The 18684-nt window shown below is 45.2% G+C and overlaps 2 protein-coding genes across 2 annotated transcripts; both read left to right on the plus strand.

Annotated features, from left to right (window-relative positions):
* Nucleotides 1-1316: 1316 nt before the first annotated feature.
* LOC135974550 (olfactory receptor 6B1-like) lies at nucleotides 1317-2186 on the plus strand. Its single transcript, XM_065562961.1, has one exon. The coding sequence runs from the start codon at nucleotides 1317-1319 to the stop codon at nucleotides 2184-2186; it is 870 nt and encodes a 289-aa protein (XP_065419033.1).
* Nucleotides 2187-9191: 7005 nt separating this feature from the next.
* On the plus strand, nucleotides 9192-10154 carry LOC135974638 (olfactory receptor 6N1-like). Its single transcript, XM_065563058.1, has one exon. It carries the CDS (start codon nucleotides 9192-9194, stop codon nucleotides 10152-10154), a length of 963 nt encoding a protein of 320 aa, XP_065419130.1.
* Nucleotides 10155-18684: the final 8530 nt, after the last annotated feature.

Here is an 18684-nt window from a genome sequence, read left to right on the forward strand (position 1 = left end):
CTTCATATCAATGACTTCCTGTGGCAGTGAGTGTGATGCTCCCAATGGAGATGCAAGAATGTGAGTACCAAACTCAGGGCTGACAGTTACAAACCAGGGCACAAACCCTTCATTGGTTGTCAGGTCTAAACTTAGATTTCACCAACCAACTGAACCAAGTGCAAACTCCTTAGGCAGTTTAACAGCCCTGACAGTCACCGACAGTCCCCTTGGCTCTGCCAGTCTGTCCTGCCACACAGGTGACCGTATCTGTGGTATACGGCCCCTTACTCCACGAATCACAGCAATATTCAGGTTACTCCCAACTTCCCCCAGGTCAATTGTGCTTTAGGTCCCACACCAAAGACGACGCTTGTAGCCAATGCTGTAGTGAACTATATGAAGATTTCTTAAATAGGAAAAGGAAATGAGAGTTATTTACAAGATTAAAGCTAGAAGACAGACCCGTGAATGAGTCTCAGTCTGAGGTTTCAAAAGGTAATAAAGGCTTCTCTCTGATTGCAGCTGTGTATCTGTCAGTATCCCACTGAGATAGGGAGACCTTGGCAGGAACTGGCACCTGGTCTGCCAGCATCACAGTGAATGCCACACTTTAATTACACGCTGTGTGAACAAGTATTTCATTTTATACATTTTAAGTTTCCCACCTTTTAATTTCATTGTATGTCCCCCTTGTTCTTGCACTAAGGGGCAGGGAAAACAGAAGTTCCACATTCTGCCTTCTCCAGATCATTATTTATCATGTTCCCTTTTGTCCCTCTCCTTTCTAAGGTAACAATCCTGATCTTTACAATCTCTCTTAAGATTGTAGTTTTTCCTATCTAAATCATTCTTGCCACTCTTCTCTGAACACCTCACCCCTACCCGCCCCCAGACCTGAGAAGGCCTTTAGAGTGTAGATAATATTGAGGTTCTTCAGTGGGACGTGTTAGTCCTTATGGAACACAGGACTGAGTCCCTATGGGGTGGATCACAGGGTAGCACATTCCAGATTGTTTCTAGACTCTGAGTTCAGGGGCATCTTTCTTCACCAGTCCCGTTCTCATTCCTGTTTTATCAGCCCACAACCATTCAGGAGTGATGAGTCACTCCACAGGTAAGGGGCAAAACTAGGAAGATTTGCAACCCTCCTAACACCCACCGACAAAAGAAGCTGTAGTTTAATACTGATACATAGTTAACACAGGGAATTCTCATCCAAAACAGAAAAGGGATTGCCATACCTAGACTCAACCCATGGCAGACACAGCCAGGAGAAATCAAACTGCCATCAGGAATTTGGGGATCTCCCTGACCTGCAAATTCTTCTCTTCCTGATGTTCCTAGTGATCTACATCACAGTCGTGGCTGGGAACATCCTCATCATTGCACTAGTTGTGGCTGATCAGCACCTTCACTTCCACATGTACTTCTTCCTGGGGAACTTGTCCTGCTTGGAGACCTGCTACACCTCCACCGTCCTGCCCAGGATGCTGGTCAGTCTCCTGACTAGTGGCAAAACCATCTCATTTAGTGGCTTCTTGTCACAACTGTATTTCTTTGATTCTCTGGCATGTACAGAATGCTATCTCCTAGCAGCAATGTCTTATGATAGGTATTTAGCAATATGTAAACCCCTGCACTTTTCAACTCTTATGAATAATAGTTTTTGCCTCCAATTGGCTGCTGGCTCATGGTTAAATGGTTGTTTGGCTACTGCCATCTTTATATTATTCATGTCACCATTAATATTCTGCGCCGTGAATGAAATTGACCATTTCTATTGTGAATCCATCCCATTGATAAAACTCTCCTGCAGTGACACACACCTGATCATATTGCTAGATTTCATTCTCGCCTTTGTATTCACTCTGCCTCCATTCCTACTAACCCTGACATCCTATGTGTGTGTCATCACCACCATCCTGAGAATCCCTTCCACCACCCGGAGACAGAAGGCATTTTCCACCTGCTCCTCTCACCTCATTGTGGTGACAATTTTCTATGGAACAATAATGATTGTGTACATGCTGCCGAAACACGATACACTGAGAGACCTGAACAAAGTGTTCTCTCTTTGCTACACTGTCCTGACTCCCCTGGCAAACCCCCTCATCTACAGCCTGAGAAACAGAGAGGTCAAGGAAGCAATGAGCAAAGCAGTCAGTAAATGTAGCTTTCACCAAAAAAACATGCAGAGATTCTGAGATAATATCTTAGCCTGAGGTTTTCAAAGCTGCCTGGGTGATTTAAGCAAAATTAAGTTGAAAAGTGCCATTGAAAACATCTCAGCACTAAGGTGAAAAAAGAATTGGAGATGATCTGTATAGAGTTACTGAGACAGCTTTTGTGGTCCCCCACTGTGTCCATGTAACACAACTTATAGGAAAGTGTCACTGTGGACAGCTCTGTCACTCTCTCATGTTCAGCACTGATACAGGCTGTATTATCGTATTTTTCTCCATTGTGTTGGCAGTTCACCCTATGTGAGAAGGCAGCACAGTGTCTGAAAATACACAGATGAATGCTGACATCCACTACCCATCAAAGTAAATCCCTGTATATATCCCCTGTTCGTTGTTTCTCTATGTTAGGCTACATCTTCACTACGGGGGGGGTCGATTTAAGATACACAAATTCAGCTACGCGAATAGCGTAGCTGAATTCGACGTATCGCAGCCGACTTACCCCGCTGTAGGGACGGCGGCAAAATCGACCTCTGCGGCTTCCCGTCGACGGCGTTTACTCCCACCTCCGCTGGTTGAGTAAGAGCATCGATTCGGAGATCGATTGTCGCGTCCTGATGGGATGCGATAAATCGATACCAGAGAGGTCGATTTCTAACCCCCAATTCAGGCAGGTAGTGTAGACCCAGAGTTAGATAATAAAGTCTTGTAATCAAATTCAGCCAGTCTATTACAAATAAAACACAATGGGTGTGCGACGAAGTGGGAATTTTTCATAATGTTTCATATGAATATGGTGTGTGCCTCAGTTTCCCCTATGTGGTGCATATTTAATTAGGTGGGAGAAAGGGCTGTTTACTCTTTGCAGAATCTCAGAGACACAGGCATGACTGACGCCCAGCTGCCTGGGACCTGGGTGTCCATGCCCATGGAGATTCCCAGAAGACAATGGCCACTACAATTGCCCGGACATTTGGCACCTAGCAAAAAATGACCATAGATGGATCAACCTCCACAGGAATCCAGCTGGGTGTAACCAGCTGGAGGACAAAAGACTAGGGAGGGGCCAGGGGGAGTTCTTAAGTGTGCGATGTTGGAGGCAGGGAGAAGCTTCTGGACTGGGACTACAGGGGGGGTCAGAGGGCTCTGCGCTCTGGGACTGACCCAGATGGGATATGCTGTAACTTTTAATTCTCTAGGGCAGGCCTCTTGGCTTCACCGCCTCCGGGGACCCAACATAGACAAAACAAGCTGTAGTTTAATACTGCTACATAGTTAACACAAGATCCGTGCCTAAGGACACTAGACTGCATTGAAAAATCTCAGACCAAGATTTTAGTTGATCTGTTTATTCATTTTGACTCCTAAGACATGGCATGATTCTTGCCATTGCCAGAAGTGAATGCTGCATTTAAGCATTATTGTTAAACTTCAGTTTGTCACTAGATGGGATATGATAGTAGATAAGGAAAGGGTCTGATCTGTCATATCAGTTCTTGGTTACCAGAGAAATGGGCTGTTATAGTAGTCATTGCTGTGATATGGCAGAGGCTGGTCTACATGGATACCAATGATCAGCTGCATGCCATTCTAGAGGGGGACCCTACCAGTACCCCAACACTCTCCGTGGACACCTGCAAGGTGTAAACCTCACACAACATGGAGGAGGATTTTGTGGATGAGGAAGAGGAGAAGGATGAGGAGAATGCGCAGCAGGCAAGCAGATAATCTGTTCTCCCCGGCAGCCAGGACCTTTTCCTTAGCCTGGAGCCAATACACTCCCAGGGCCTATTGTTCCCGGACCCTGAAGGCGGACAAGGCACCTCTGGTGAGTGCACATTTGTCATGACTCTACGGGGGTTAAAAGCAATTCTGTTTAATGTTTGATTTGCCCTGAACAATTGGGATGCATTCGCGGCCAGTACATACAGCTAATGGAAAAGTCTATTAACGTGTCTGGGGCTGGAGTGGGAATCCTCCAGGGACATCTCCATGAAGCTCTTCTGGAGGTACTCTGAAAGCCTTTGAAGAAGGTTTCTGGGGAGGGATGCCTTATTTTGTCCTCCATGGTAGTACACTTTACCACACCAAGCCAGTAGCAAGTAGTCTGGAATCATTGCAGCCCAAAGCCATGGCAACGGATGGTCCTGGGTTTTGATCACATTCATGCAACATTCCGTCTTTATCCTTCTGTTTCAGTCTCAGGAGAGTGATATCATTCATGGTTGAAATGGGGGATGTTTTGTAAGGGACCATTAATCCCCTCTTATTGGTGAGCCCCAACACATTAGATCCCAGGCATGCTGGGCTGTTTGCGTTTGGCTAAAAGGGATCAACCGGAAGAATAGCCATGGTTGCTGGACTTAAGAACCTGAGGCACAAGGACACTGCCCAACGTACTCTGGGTTAGGTGTTTTGCTCATGATTTTATGTTATGAATCCTGCTTTCAGCGTTTTCCCAAGTTAATGCCGGGTTACTTTCCCCCTTTTTATTAAAACTTTCTTTTCCGCTCTCAGACTCTCTGCTTGTGAGAGGGAAACTGTTGCCTCTAGAGGTGCCCAATGGGTAGTGTGAAATTGTCTCAGGTTACTGGGTTGGGGCTGGATCCAGTTTTGTGTTGTATTGTTGGAAAGGATCCCTTAGATATTGAACCCGGCCCCTGTTGCTGCCGACTCCAACTGGCAGAAGGGTTACATAAAGAATCGATACGTCACATTGGGCAACGTTTGCAACAAAGATTTGGAGACACAAAATTAGTCAGCTAAAAGCTAGGTTGAAGTGGGACCCTTATTAAAAAGTACAAACACCATCATCATAAAAACAAACAAACCAACCCCAAAATGGGTTGAGAATAATGTTTTCCCAATCTATTTTGCAACCAAATTAATAATAAATAAATCAAATGGTTTGTTGCTGAAAATCTGAAACAATAATTTTTTTGGTTCATACGAGAAAACTTGGGTTACAAAAATGAGAACTTCGTGCTTATATACCAACTTCTGGAAAGCAAGTGTATGGAGACAATATAAAAATAATTTAAGGAAATGTGTGTGTGGGGGGGAACTGCCCTCTAGTGGATGGAAATAGATCCTGTCAAATGTGCCCTCTTCAACTAGTATCTTATTCAAATATTCCAGAACTCAGATACTGGTCTGTGTTTTGAGCAGAATGACCCCAGATTTAACTATTCTCTTTTCATAGGAATTGCCAGACTGGATCAGACACCAGGTCCATCTAGACTAATATCCTGTCTCACAGAGGCCATAACCAGATGTTTAAGAGGAAGATGGAAGAATCCCATAGGAGGTAGAGGTGGAATAATCTGCTCCCCATATAGCTCTCACTTTGGTCTCTGATACTTAGAGATTGGCTCAAGCCCTGAAGCATGAGGTTTAATATCCCTTCCAGAATGTTGGTTTTCATTAATTATGATATCTCTGGACATTACTGATATCCATGTAAATATCCAATCCCTAACATTGCAAACAGTGATGCTTTGCCGTTTAATAATGACCATGACATGCCCACAGGTTACTTACCTTAGAACAACTCCTGTGTAGCTACTCTGTACATAGGGCTGCTTTTCACCTGCTCAGGTATTTCAATTAGGATGTGACTTCGAATACATTGTCTTTCTCCTTATCTCGTCAGTCAGTAATGCCAGGGATAGGGGAGACTACTTAGACATCCTCCAAATATCCAGTTCCCATTCTGTCACCACGCAGGGGCTCAAAAAAAGCTGTTATAAAAGGACACATTTATGGAAAACCCTTCCAAACTGTCATCTCTACAATCTCACTGGCACTTTTGCAGGTAAAGTTTTGAGAATTCCTCAGTGCTGCTTGGCATGAACATTGGACAAATAAAAGACATCTGAAAACCTAAGAAGTTTACTTTTAAAAAGGATTGCCCCAAAAAGTGGTCACTGTGCATAATCCCAGTAGCCTCAGGACAGAGAAGGCTGGACATTTTCTTTCCCATTTCAAACAATTTATTTTCTGTTCCTTTGGCAGAGGCAGGAACCTCTCAGAAATGAGAATCCAACACACAGAATACTCAGGCAACCCATAGGGCACATCCCAGGAATAACACTGGAACTATAGAGAAGCTATTACAATAGCTATTAGGATACAGCCCAGTAGGTTGTTGCATCAAAAATATGTAAACACATGATGCAATAGCATTAGAAAGAAGCACAGCGACACTTGTCAGAGAGGTCATGCAGAGAAGTACCCTGCCTTGCCCAGCTCCCACTCACTGGTGATGACCCAGCTTTCACCTTTAGTGTCCTAGTCTGAAAATATTGTGTGGGAGAAAGATCCTTGCACACTAGTCCTGCTCCTGTCATACGGGCAAAGATCCGTAAAAGAGGGGAGACAAAGCTTGTTGTCTGTGGCCACCTCTGTTCCAAGACTGGTGTATATAGTGTAAACAAATGAGTTACACTAAGAGGCCACATCACTGGATTCTCCTCCAATAGGAAACTTTGACGGTCTGGGTGGTTTCCCAGGGTACAACCTGGAACTGTGAGACCTGCTCTCCCCCTGAACACACTAGCCTGGGGTGTCTGTCACAATGCTCTGCTAGTGACAAGAAGCAAACCCCTCCAGGTGCTGTTATCACTCAGTCCAGCAGCAGGTGGAGCCCCACACCCAGTTAGATTGCATGAATGCTCCCAGAGCCACTCATAAATCTCACAGAGAAGGATACCAACCAGATCCCACCAGCTCCTAGCCTTCTAACTCAGAGATATACCATCTTGGACAGAACAATACCAATTTATTAATTGATTCACCACTTACTTCAAGGGAAAGTGGACATGCACAGCCTTTGCCACCTGAGGAGATCTACCAAACGCTTCAGAAAAACTCACTGGTGAGGATAAACATAAAAGTAAGTTTATTGGCTACAAAAGATAGATTTTAAGTGATTATAAGTGATAGGCAAAAATTTCAGAGAAATTACCAAAAGAAATAAAAGCAAAACACATTCTAAAGTAATCTTAACACTTAGTACCCTTACAACTTAGATGCGTCTCACCACAGGCTAACTGGTTGCCTTTCAGCCAGGCTCTTGCCTTTGATCAGTGATTCAGTCCCTTGGTGGTGGTGGGTTGTAGATGGAGGTTGAAGAGAGAGAGCATGGAAAACGTCTCTCACTTTAATAAGGTTCTAGAGGAGAGCTGAGTAACAAGCTGTCATGCTGGGAAATTGACATTAGATGCCAGCAGAGTAGAGGAAATGAAAGGGGGGGGGCGGTCAGAAATACTGACTAGTGACCAATAGATTTCACTCGCCAATAAAATAATGGGAAAGTTATACTATAAAATGGCCACTAGGTGGTAGCATACAGCCATTGGGTTAGAAGGGACTGTAAGGGTCTTCTAGTCTAACCCCCTGCCAAGATGCAGGATTTGTTGAGTCTCAGCCATCCAAAACCTTTTGAAAACTTCCAGAGAAGGAGAATCCACGACTTCCCTAGGCGATCTGTTCCATTATCCCACTGTCCTTACAGTTAGATTAAATCTCAGGAAAAACTTTCTAAGTCTGCCTATGCTGCAATTTGAACCCTTTGCCTGGTCCTGCTCTCTGTCCAAGAGAGAACAAAATCTCTCCTTTTTTATGGCAGTCTTTCAAGTATTTGAAGACCGCTATCATGTCCCCCCTTAACCTCTTCTTTTCTAAAGTAAACATACCGAGTTCCTTCAGCCTTCCCTCATATGGCTCGCATTCCATCCCTTTGAATATCTTTGTTGCTTGCCTTTGGATCCTCTGCAGTTTCTCTACATCCTTTCTATACACTGGTGACCAAAATTGGACACAGTCTCCAGCTGAGGCCTAACCAGAGCTGAGCAGAACGGTACTATCACCTCACAAGACTTGCATGTTATGCCTCTGTTTATGAAACCTAAAATTGCATTTCCTTTTTTTGCAACAGCATTGCATTGCTGACACCTGTTGAGCTTGTGATCCACCACAACTCCCAGATACCTCTCAGCAGGGCTCCTGCCAAGCCAGTTATCCCCCATTCTGTATTTGTGCATTTAGTTTTTCTTCCCTAAGTGAAAGCATGTTGTAAGGGTGATATAATGTACTTACACCACCCCTTTAATAATATTCAATATATGCTGCAATCTAGTGGGCATTTCTGAAAATAGCTGCCCTTATAACAGGCCATCACATTGGATAGGCATTTTCCAAAAATTTAACCTGGTGTTTGTTCATGATCTCAAATATTTGACACATAGGTTCATTAGACTTAAAAAAAAGTTACAATTATAGAAGTCATGCTGTACAAGTCCCATTGGGCATTGTTAGCTACAAAGCTTTGGAGATATAAAATGAACCAAGTGGGAGAACCACTGAAGTGGGACCATATTAAAAAGCGTGACGACTGAATACAAATATGAGGCAGCATTTACGCTTTGTAAATCGAAGGGGAAGCTCATTTTCCAAAGGTAGATCAAATGCACCTGCTCATTCCTTCAGGTAACTGAAGGTCTCTTCAATGAGAAAATCCAGTTTCTGCAGAAAGAGGAGAGACAAGAACCTTAGCTGACGAACCGACGTCCTGGTGGCCAAGTCCTGAGAAATAAGACTCGTCGCTTCAAGCTTGAGATGTGCTGTGGTTACAGGTGAGCACCATCTTCCTTCCTGACCACCAAACAGGGGCATGAATGTGTTTTGTGAATATTAGATGGACAAGGTGGTGTTGTAATATCTTATATTGCACTAACTCCTGTTGATGGAGGAGAGAAGCTTTTGAGCTACACAGACCTCTTCAGGTGAATATTAGCAGTTTTAGCCTCATGTTCCCACAGCAGTGCCAGTCAACGTTCATAGCACCATTTCACAGAGATGGAGCTTGAGATCCATGTTTTGTGACATGTCCTCAGCTAGTGACCAGGAGAGGGCAGGGAGTTTCTGAATATTTATGGAATTAATTCATGACACTAGATTACCTTTCAGCTCTTTGTTCTTCCAATTCAATTGCACAGTTTTCTTTATTGTTCCTAGACTGAACCCATGGCAGACAGAAACTGGAGAAACCAAACGGCTGTCACAGAATTTATCCTCCTGGCATTCGGGGAACTCCCTGACCTGCAAATTCTTCTCTTCCTGATGTTCCTAGTGATCTACATGGCAACCGTGGCCGGGAACATGCTCATCATTGCACTAGTTATGGCTGATCAGCACCTTCACAACCCCATGTACTTCTTCCTGGGGAATTTGTCCTGCTTGGAGACCTGCTACACCTCCACCCTCCTGCCCAGGATGCTGGCCAGTCTCCTGACTGGGGACAAAACCATTTCATTCAGGGGCTGCTACTCACAACTGTATTTCTTTGGTTCTCTGGCAGCTACAGAATGCTATCTCCTAGCAGCAATGTCTTATGATCGGTATTTAGCGATATGTAAACCCCTGCACTATTCAACTCTTATGAATAACAGATTTTGCCTCCAGCTGGCTGCTGGGTCATGGTTAAATGGTTGTTTGGCCAGTGCACTCCTTATATTATTCCTATCACAGTTAACATTTTGTGGCCCGAATGAAATTGACCATTTCTATTGTGACCCCATCCCACTGATGGAACTCTCCTGCAGTGATACACACCTGAGCATATTGGTGGATTTCATACTAGCCTGTGTATTCACCCTGCCTCCTTTCCTACTAACCCTGATGTCCTACGTGTTTATCCTTGCCAGCATCCTGAGAATCGCTTCCACCACCGGGAGACAAAAGGCCTTTTCCACCTGCTCCTCTCACCTCAGTGTGGTGACAATTTTCTATGGAACCATAATGATTTTCTACATGCTACCGAAAGGTGATACAATCAGAGATCTGAAGAAAGTGCTCTCTCTTTGCTTCACGGTCGTAACTCCCCTGGTAAACCCCCTCATCTACAGCCTGAGAAAGAGAGAGGTCAAGGAAGCCTTGAGCAAAGCAGTCAGTAAATGTGGCTTTCACAAAAACATGCAGAGACTCTGAGATAATAAAATAGCCTGAGGTTTTGGAAGCTGTCTGGTTGTTGAAGCAATCAATCTGCGATGCACTGTACCTCAAAATAGCATCCTGTAACCCCCCCATATTCATCTTTTGTATTTGGTTGTGATATTTCATACAAAGCATTCCTTGTAAGGTATCATGATCTGCTGAAAATCATTCTTCTGTCAAAATATGTATATTTTCATTGTATATGTCATTATCAGTTTTGCTGTATGTTTGTTACTGAAATATATTAGGAGTCTGGGAGTCGCCCATTGTTACTTCTCCAGTGACAACATAGAAGGTAACCCACACCCAGGCAAGCGTTAAACGACCATCACCAGCGGGGGAATTATAAAGAAGAATTTTGTAACAGGCAGTTGCTCAAGCACAACACAATGGGAATTGCTCAACTCTGTGACTCATCAAGGTCCACCAGGACATGTCTGGCCCAGTATTTTTTCCAGGGATATGACTTGAGAGTATAAAATTAGGGACAGGGGCATCATGAGACAACCTCTCTCCTCCCCCACCTACTCTGAAGGCAACAAGAACACTGGGAAGACAAAGACTTTGAACTGGGGAGGTTGGTCCCAGGGTGAGAAGGGAATTCAGCCTGTGTGTTAAGAACTGTAACCTGGCTGCAACATCCAGTGGGGTGTGAAAAGCTGTTTGATTCAGATATTACTGAGTCTGATAAAGTTCAGGATTTGGAAAGTGTTTGTATCTTTTTTCTTAGACATAAAAATCAGGGATATTTACCTAACACTTATGATCACTTAAAATCTATCTTTCTGTTGTTAATAACCTTATTTTAATGTTTAATCTTACCCAGTGAGTTTGTCTAAAATGCTTTGGGAATCTGCTCAGATTATAAAGGCTGGGGCATGTCCACTATCCTTTGATGAAGTGGTGAACTAATTAATGAGCTTGCATTGTTGAAGAGAAGGTCTTAAGCAGTTTAAGATGATATATTTCTTGGGGTGCAAGACTGGGGGGATTTGCTGATGTCTGCCTCCGTATAGTTCATGAGTAGCTTGAAGAGCATTCAAGTGTGTCTGTGTATGCTTGTGACTGAGAGATAACAGCGACTGGGGGGAGAGGGAGAGGAGATTGCTGCTTCTCCTATTAAAGCATCATGAGAAACAACTTAGGCTGGAGAGGTAAGGGGGCACAGCAGTCCCACAGCTCAAGGTTGTACCCCGGGGGTCCTGTCACAGTGCCCCAATAAAATTAATTTGAAAACTCCCATTGAAAGTCTCAGCACTCAGTGTTGTCCATCTAAGTGGAAGGACCAGGGTGGGAGATGGCCATAGTCATGTTTCCATCATGGATTTTTCAACTGGGCACCAGGAAGAGTGGAGACAATTTTTACCATATTTTTATATCTCTAAAAAAGTCATTTTTTATCAAAATAAATGGTTGGTCAATAAAAATACTAACTTCTGCTGCAGCCTATGTGGGGACGTAAGCCTGGGAAATCTGCTATCTTTGAAATTGCGGGTAATTCCATTCCCACCATACCCCCTGCAAACCAACCACCCTCATTACACTCACACAGGCTGGATGTAAACAGCCAGGCCCAAGCAGTGACCTCTGGACACTTCACCGGGAATAGCTTTATAGCTCTTATCTGAGCTAAACCTGGCTGGAAACTGCTCCAGCAAAGCACCAGCACCAGGCTCACAGGACCCTTGGAGGCTGGGAACATGGGCAAACAAAGAGGTAGACTCACAAGCCAGGGACACTGGGACTGTCCAGACCCAGCTGGGGGTTTGCCAGGTGACCCATAGAACTGAAGGCATTTCTGGGATTGGATCTGTCAAATGGTCACTGAAGAGGAACTCTTCATGTGGCCCTGCAAGGCACCAGCTGCTCTGCTGTCACCAACTGCACAGAGCAATTCAAAGGGTGGGGACCTGTTACAATGAGTGTTCCAAAAAATCACTGCAACAAGTGCACATCCCAAGAGGGCTCGTTCTCAGGACACAGTGTCCTGCCAGCCCCAGATGTCTTGGACAGCTCTGCTGCATGCAGGGGCTCTCCTCAGGGCATGACATAACCTATGGTGAGAGGAAGTGGCTACCGCCTAGCAACGAGCAGAACTCCTGTGGTGCCAACACAGCAGTGCTGGCTCAGCCACTGTGAGCATGTCAGGACTCGCGCAGAGGGAGGGGAGCTGGGCACCAGTGAGAACTGTAGGACTTCAGGACTGCAGAAAGGATTTTCTAAGTGAGCTAACAGAGTTAAGCGTCCAGCTCCCATTTCAAAAGGATTTGGGTTCCTAACTCCCAACCACTGGGCTGCTGTCACTGTAGTTTCTATCTATAGATTTCCATTGGAAAGAGAATCCACACCAACAGAAATGCCCTGGATTAATGGCAAACCCCTGATAAATTGTTGAGACCTGCTAATGTTGTACGTGTATTTGTAGCCTCTAATGTTCCAATCATGCTATTGTGTGATTTGGTTCCCAATGATAATAATTTTGAACAGCAAACACCTAGTGTCATAACTATAAAGGGAAGGGTAACAGCCCTCCTGTGTACAATACTATAAAATCCCTCCTGGCCAGAGACTCCAAAATCCTTTTACCTGTAAAGGGTTAAGAAGCTCAGGGAACCTGGCGGACACCTGACCCAAAGGACCAATAAGGGGACAAGATACTTTCAAATCTTGGTCAGGGGAAGGTTTTGGTTTGTGCTCTTTGTTTTGGGGAGAGTTTGCTCTTGGGACTAAGAGGGACCAGACATCAATCCAGGATCTCAAAATCTTTCTGAACAAGTCTCTCATATTTCAAACATGTAAGTACAGCCAGGCAAGGTGTGGTAGTTTTATCTTTGTTTTCTCAACTTGAAAATGTACCTTTTACTAGAGTGTTTACCTCTGTTTGCTGTAACTTTGAACCTAAGGCTAGAGGGGGGGGTCCTCTGGGCTCCTTAAGTTTGATTACCCTGTAATGTTATTTTCCATCCTGATTTTACAGAGATGATTTTTACCTTTTTCTTTAATTAAAAGCCTTCTTTTCAAGAACCTGATTGATTTTCCCTGTTTTTTAGATCCAAGGGGGTTGAATCTTGATCCACCAGGAGTTGGTGGGAGAGAGGAGGGGGGATGGTTAATTTCTCCTGGTTTTAAGATCCAAGGAGTTTGGATCTGTATTCACCAGGGAATTGGGGAAGATTCTCTCAAGGCTACCCAGGGAAGGGAATTAGCACATTGGGAGTGGTGGCAGTGGACCAAATCTAAGCTGGTAGTTAAGCTTAGAAGTTTTCATGCAGGCCCCCACATCTGTATCCTAAAGTTCAGAGTGGGGAAGGAGCCTTGACATGGTGGCAGAGCGGTGGGATCATTTTAAACCAAAAGCCAGTAAGATTTCTTTTTCTCCTTTCTAGCTGCTTGGAAAGCAGAGCTGAAGGTAGATGCATATCTTATCTATCCTTGCCTGAATGCAGAGGTGTTAAGGTTTTTTTAACAAGGGTCTTTGTTAAGAGAAGGGTTCAAGCAGTGAGCAAACAGCTGGCAAAAGGAATTTACAAGCTGAATTTTTTTTTCTTTCTACCTCTCTGGGATAGCTAGTTAGAAAGTCTCTGTTACTTAAGGCAGCCCTGAGCTGAGTGCATCCCAGTTTCAGTGAACTGCAGAGGGGTGTGGCCCAGTTCAAGAAAGCAGGGAAATGACTACCAGTAAGCAGCTAACAAACTAGAACTGGCTAGACTGGAAGCAACAGAAAAAGAAAACGAACATAAGAGACGGATGGAACTAAAATAATTAGAAATTAGGCAGAGGAGGCTGCCCACAAGAGAGCTGTGGAGGAGAGGGAAAGAGAGAAGAAGCATGAACTGGAATTAGCAAGGGCTAGGCCGGATATACCAGCCAACCCTAGCAACCCCTCTCCAGGTACCACTTCCCATCCCAGAAAATTCCCCACCTACAAGGCAGGCGATGATACTGAGGCCTTTTAAGAACATTTTGAAAGGGCCTGCCTTGGGTACAGCATCACTACAGACCAGTACATGGTAGAGCTGAGGCCGCAGCTCAGTGGACCCTTAGCAGAGGTGGCGGCTGAAATGCCTAAGGAACACATGAACAGTTATGAACTTTTTAAAAACAAGGCCAGAATCCGAATGGGGCTAACACCCGAGCATGCCCGTTGGCGGTTCAGAGCCCTAAGGTGGAAACCAGATGTGTCAGTTATCCGACATGCCTACCACATTGGGAAAAATTGTGATGCCTGGATATCAGGAGCAAATGTTAAATCTACAGAAGAGTTGCCCTTCCTAATGCAAATGGAGCAGGTTTTAGTGGGTGTTCTTGAGGAAATAGAAAGGTACATCCTAGATGGGAAGCCCAAAACTGTAACCGAGGCGGGGGAGATTGAAGCCAAATGGGTGGAGGTGGCAGAAAAGAAAAAAACGAGTAGCAGTTGGAGCGAATATCAGAAGGGGCAACCCGAAACAAAACCTTACCACCGGGGACAACCCAAGGCCCCACCTACCTCCCAAGGGAAACCCCAGATGCCTTCTCACCCCACCACACCAGTTTCCACCAACCAACGTCGCCCCGGTGATACCTTAGCAGGTCGATGTTTTAAATGTAATGAACTGGGACATATAAAGACCCATTGCCCCAAGAACCCCAACCGATTTCAGTTCATTACACCACAATCACACCAAAGATCCCCAGGCCCAGATGCCTCTCTCATACAATCGGACTGAAGGGAAACCTTGAGAGTGGGAGGAAAGAAGGTTATCGCATGGAGGGACACTGGGGCACAAGTGTCAACTATCCACCAATCCCTAGTGGACCCCAAACTCATCAACCCGGAGGCTCCGGTGACAATTCAACCCTTCATGTCACACTCTGTAACCTTGCCTACAGCCAAGTTGCATGTCCAGTACAAGGGCTGCTCAGAAATGTGGACTTTTGCAGTCTATGACAATTATCCCATCCCCATGCTGCTGGGGGAAGACTTGGCCAACCATGTGAAGCTAGACAAGAGGGTGGGAATAGTCACCCGCAGCCAGGCTAAGCAAGCTTTCACCCCATCCCTGTTCCTGAGCCGTCACCCAGGGCCCCGTCAGTGTTACCAGAGACCCAGACAAAGGTGGTGGAACCAGATCCCCTGCCAACGACTGCAACAGCCGTAGTGGATCCAGCGCCAAAACCATTGCCAGCACTGAGTACAGCATTTGCAAACCCATCTACAACTCCAATGCCAGAGGGCACCAGCAAGCCTGAACTGACAGAAGCAGCAGATAACCCTACCCAAGAGGCTCAGCCAGAGCCTGATATACAACATAGTGCACCAGCAGACAGTGGTTCACAGTCAACGGAAACAGCCCCATCACCTGCATCGCTTCCAGAGGGACCAAGCCCCAGTCCACAGTCCAAGGAGGAACTGATGTCTCCAGCTTCAAGGGAACAGTTCCAGGCTGAGCAGGAAGCAAATGACAGCCTTCAGAAAGCTTGGGCGGCGGCACGGAGCATCCCACCACCTCTCAGCTCTTCTAACCGATCCCGGTTTGTTGTAGAACAAGGACTTTTATACAAGGAGAGTCTTCCTGGTGGGCACCAGGAAGACTGGCATCCTCAAAGACAGTTGGTAGTTCCCACTAAATATCTGGTAAAGCTCTTGAGCTTAGCCCATGATCATCCCAGTGGCCATTCTGGGGTGAACAGAATGAAAGACCGGTTGGGGAAGTCCTTCCACTGGGAGGGAATGGGCAAGGACGTTGCTAATTATGTCCGGTCTTGTGAGTTGTGCCAACGAGTGGGAAAGCCCCAAGACCAGATCAAAGCCCCTCTCCAGCCACTACCCATAATTGAGGTCCCATTTCAGCGAGTAGCTGTGGATATGCTGGGTCCTTTCCCAAAGAAGACACCCAGAGGAAAGCAGTACATACTGACTTTCATTGATTTTGCTACCCGATGGCCGGAAGCAGTACCCTTAAGCAACACCAGGGCTAAAAATGTGTGCCAGGCATTAGCAGACATTTTTGCCAGAGTACGTTGGCCAACCGACATCCTTACAGATTTGGGAACTAATTTCCTGGCAGGGACCATGGAAAACCTGTGGGAAGCTCATGGGGTGAATCTCTTTGTTGCCACCCCTTACCACCATCAAACCAATGGCCTGGTGGAGAGGCTTAATGGAACTTTACTCATAGACTCATAGACTTTAAGGTCAGAAGGGACCATTATGATCATCTGGTCTGAACCCCTGCATGCTGCAGGCCACAAAACCTTCCCTACCCTTCCCTTGACACTGCTGATGAAGTCCCCAAATGCTGTGTCTTTTTGACTTCAATTGGCAGAGAACCCTCCTGCTAGCGATCCCTGCCCCATGCTGCGGAGGAAGGCGAAAAACCTCCAGGGCCTCAGCCAATCTACCCTGGAGGAAAATTCCTTCCTGACCCCAAATATGGCGATCAGTAAGACCCCAAGCATGTAGGCAAGAGTCTCCAGCCTGACCCTTGTTAGCCATTATACTATTTACCTGCTATTGCTCGGTATTCCTCAGCTAATATGTTTTACCATTAAACCATTCCCTTCATAAACTTATCTAATTTAATCTTAAAACCAGACAGGTCCCTCGCCCCCACCGTTTCCCTCGGAAGGCCGTTCCAATATTTCACCCCTCTGACGGTCAGAAACCTTCGTCTAATTTCAAGCCTAAACTTCCCCACTGCCAGTTTATATCCATTCGTTCTCGTGTCCACATTAGTACTAAGCTGGAATAATTCCTCTCCCTTCCTTGTATTTATCCCTCTGATATATTTAAAGAGAGCAATCATATCCCCCCTCAGCCTTCGTTTTGTCAGACTAAACAGCCCGAGCTCCTCTAGTCTCCTTTCATATGACAGGTTTTCCATTCCTCTGATCATCCTAGTGGCCCTTCTCTGCACCTGTTCCAATTTGAGTTCATCTTTTTTAAACATGGGAGACCAGAACTGCACACAGTACTCCAAATGAGGTCTCACCAGCGCCTTATATAACGGAAGCAGCACCTCCTTATCCCTACTAGATATACCTCGCCTAATGCATCCCAAGACCATATTGGCTTTTTTCACCGCCACGTCACATTGTCGACTCATAGTCATCCTCCGGTCTACCAGAACCCCTAGGTCCTTCTCCTCTTCCGTTACTTCTAACCAATGCGTCCCCAGCTTGTAACTAAAATTGTTGTTAGTCATCCCTAAATGCATCACCTTACACTTTTCACTATTACATTTCATCCTATTTCTGATACTCCAATTCACAAGCTCATTCAAGTCTCACTGCAGAATATCCCTATCCTCCTCCGAATTGGCAACGCCTCCCACCTTCGTATCATCCGCAAACTTTATCAGTCCACTCCTGCAATTGGTTCCAAGGTCAGTTATAAATAGATTAAATAAAATGGGTCCCAAAACCGAACCCTGAGGAACTCCACTGGTAACCTCCCTCCAACCTGACAGTTCACCCTTCAATACGACCCGCTGCATTCTGCCCATTAACCAATTCCTTATCCACCTCTGGATTTTCATATCGATCCCCATCTTTTCCAGCTTAACCAATAATTCCTCATGGGGTACAGTATCAAACGCTTTACTGAAATCCAGGTATATTAGGTCCACCGCATTTCCCTTATCTAATAAGTCCGTTACTTTCTCGAAGAAGGAGATCAGATTCGTTTGGCACGATCTGCCCTTCGTAAAGCCATGTTGTAATTTATCGCACTTACCATTAACCTCAAGGTCCTCAACTAGTTTCTCTTTCAGAATTTTCTCCAGCACCTTGCACACTACAGATGTTAAACTAACAGGCCTGTGATTACCCGGATCACTTTTTTTCCCTTTCTTGAAAATAGGAACCACATTAGCTATTCTCCAGTCTAACGGAACCACCCCCGAGTTTACAGATTCATTAAATATTATCGCTAATGGGCCTGCTATTTCTCGCGCCAATTCTTTCAATATTCTCGGATGAAGATCGTCCGGTCCTCCTGACTTAGCCCCATTAAGGCGTTCGAGCTTTGTTTCTACCTCGGATACGGTAATCCCCCATTCTGTTTGCCCCTCTGTCCTGGTGCTAGTATCCCTAATACCTTCATTGGCCTCATTAAACACCGATGCAAAATATTCGTTGAGATATTGCGCCATGCCTAGATTATCTTTAATCTCCTCTCCGGCTATAGTCTTCAGCGGTCCTACTTCTTCCTTCTTTGCTTTCTTCCTATTTATATGGCTGTAAAACCTCTTACTATTGCTTTTAATTCCCCTCGCTAGGTCCAACTCCACACGGCTTTTGGCCTTTCTCACTCTATCGTTACATTCTCTGACTTCACTAAGGTAAGTTTCCTTACTGATCCCTCCCATCTTCCACTCTTTGTACGCTTTCTGTTTCTTCCTAATCGCCCCTTTGAGTCGGTCGCTCATCCAGCTCGGTCTAAATCTCTTGCTTAGTAATCTTTTTCCTTTTTTGGGGATACAGGCTTCTGACAGCTCATGCATCTTTAACTTAAAGTAATCCCAGGCTTTATCTGCCTTAA

This window comes from Chrysemys picta, chromosome 12 (genome assembly GCF_011386835.1).
Source record: "Chrysemys picta bellii isolate R12L10 chromosome 12, ASM1138683v2, whole genome shotgun sequence".
Classification (NCBI taxonomy): Eukaryota; Metazoa; Chordata; order Testudines; family Emydidae; genus Chrysemys; species Chrysemys picta.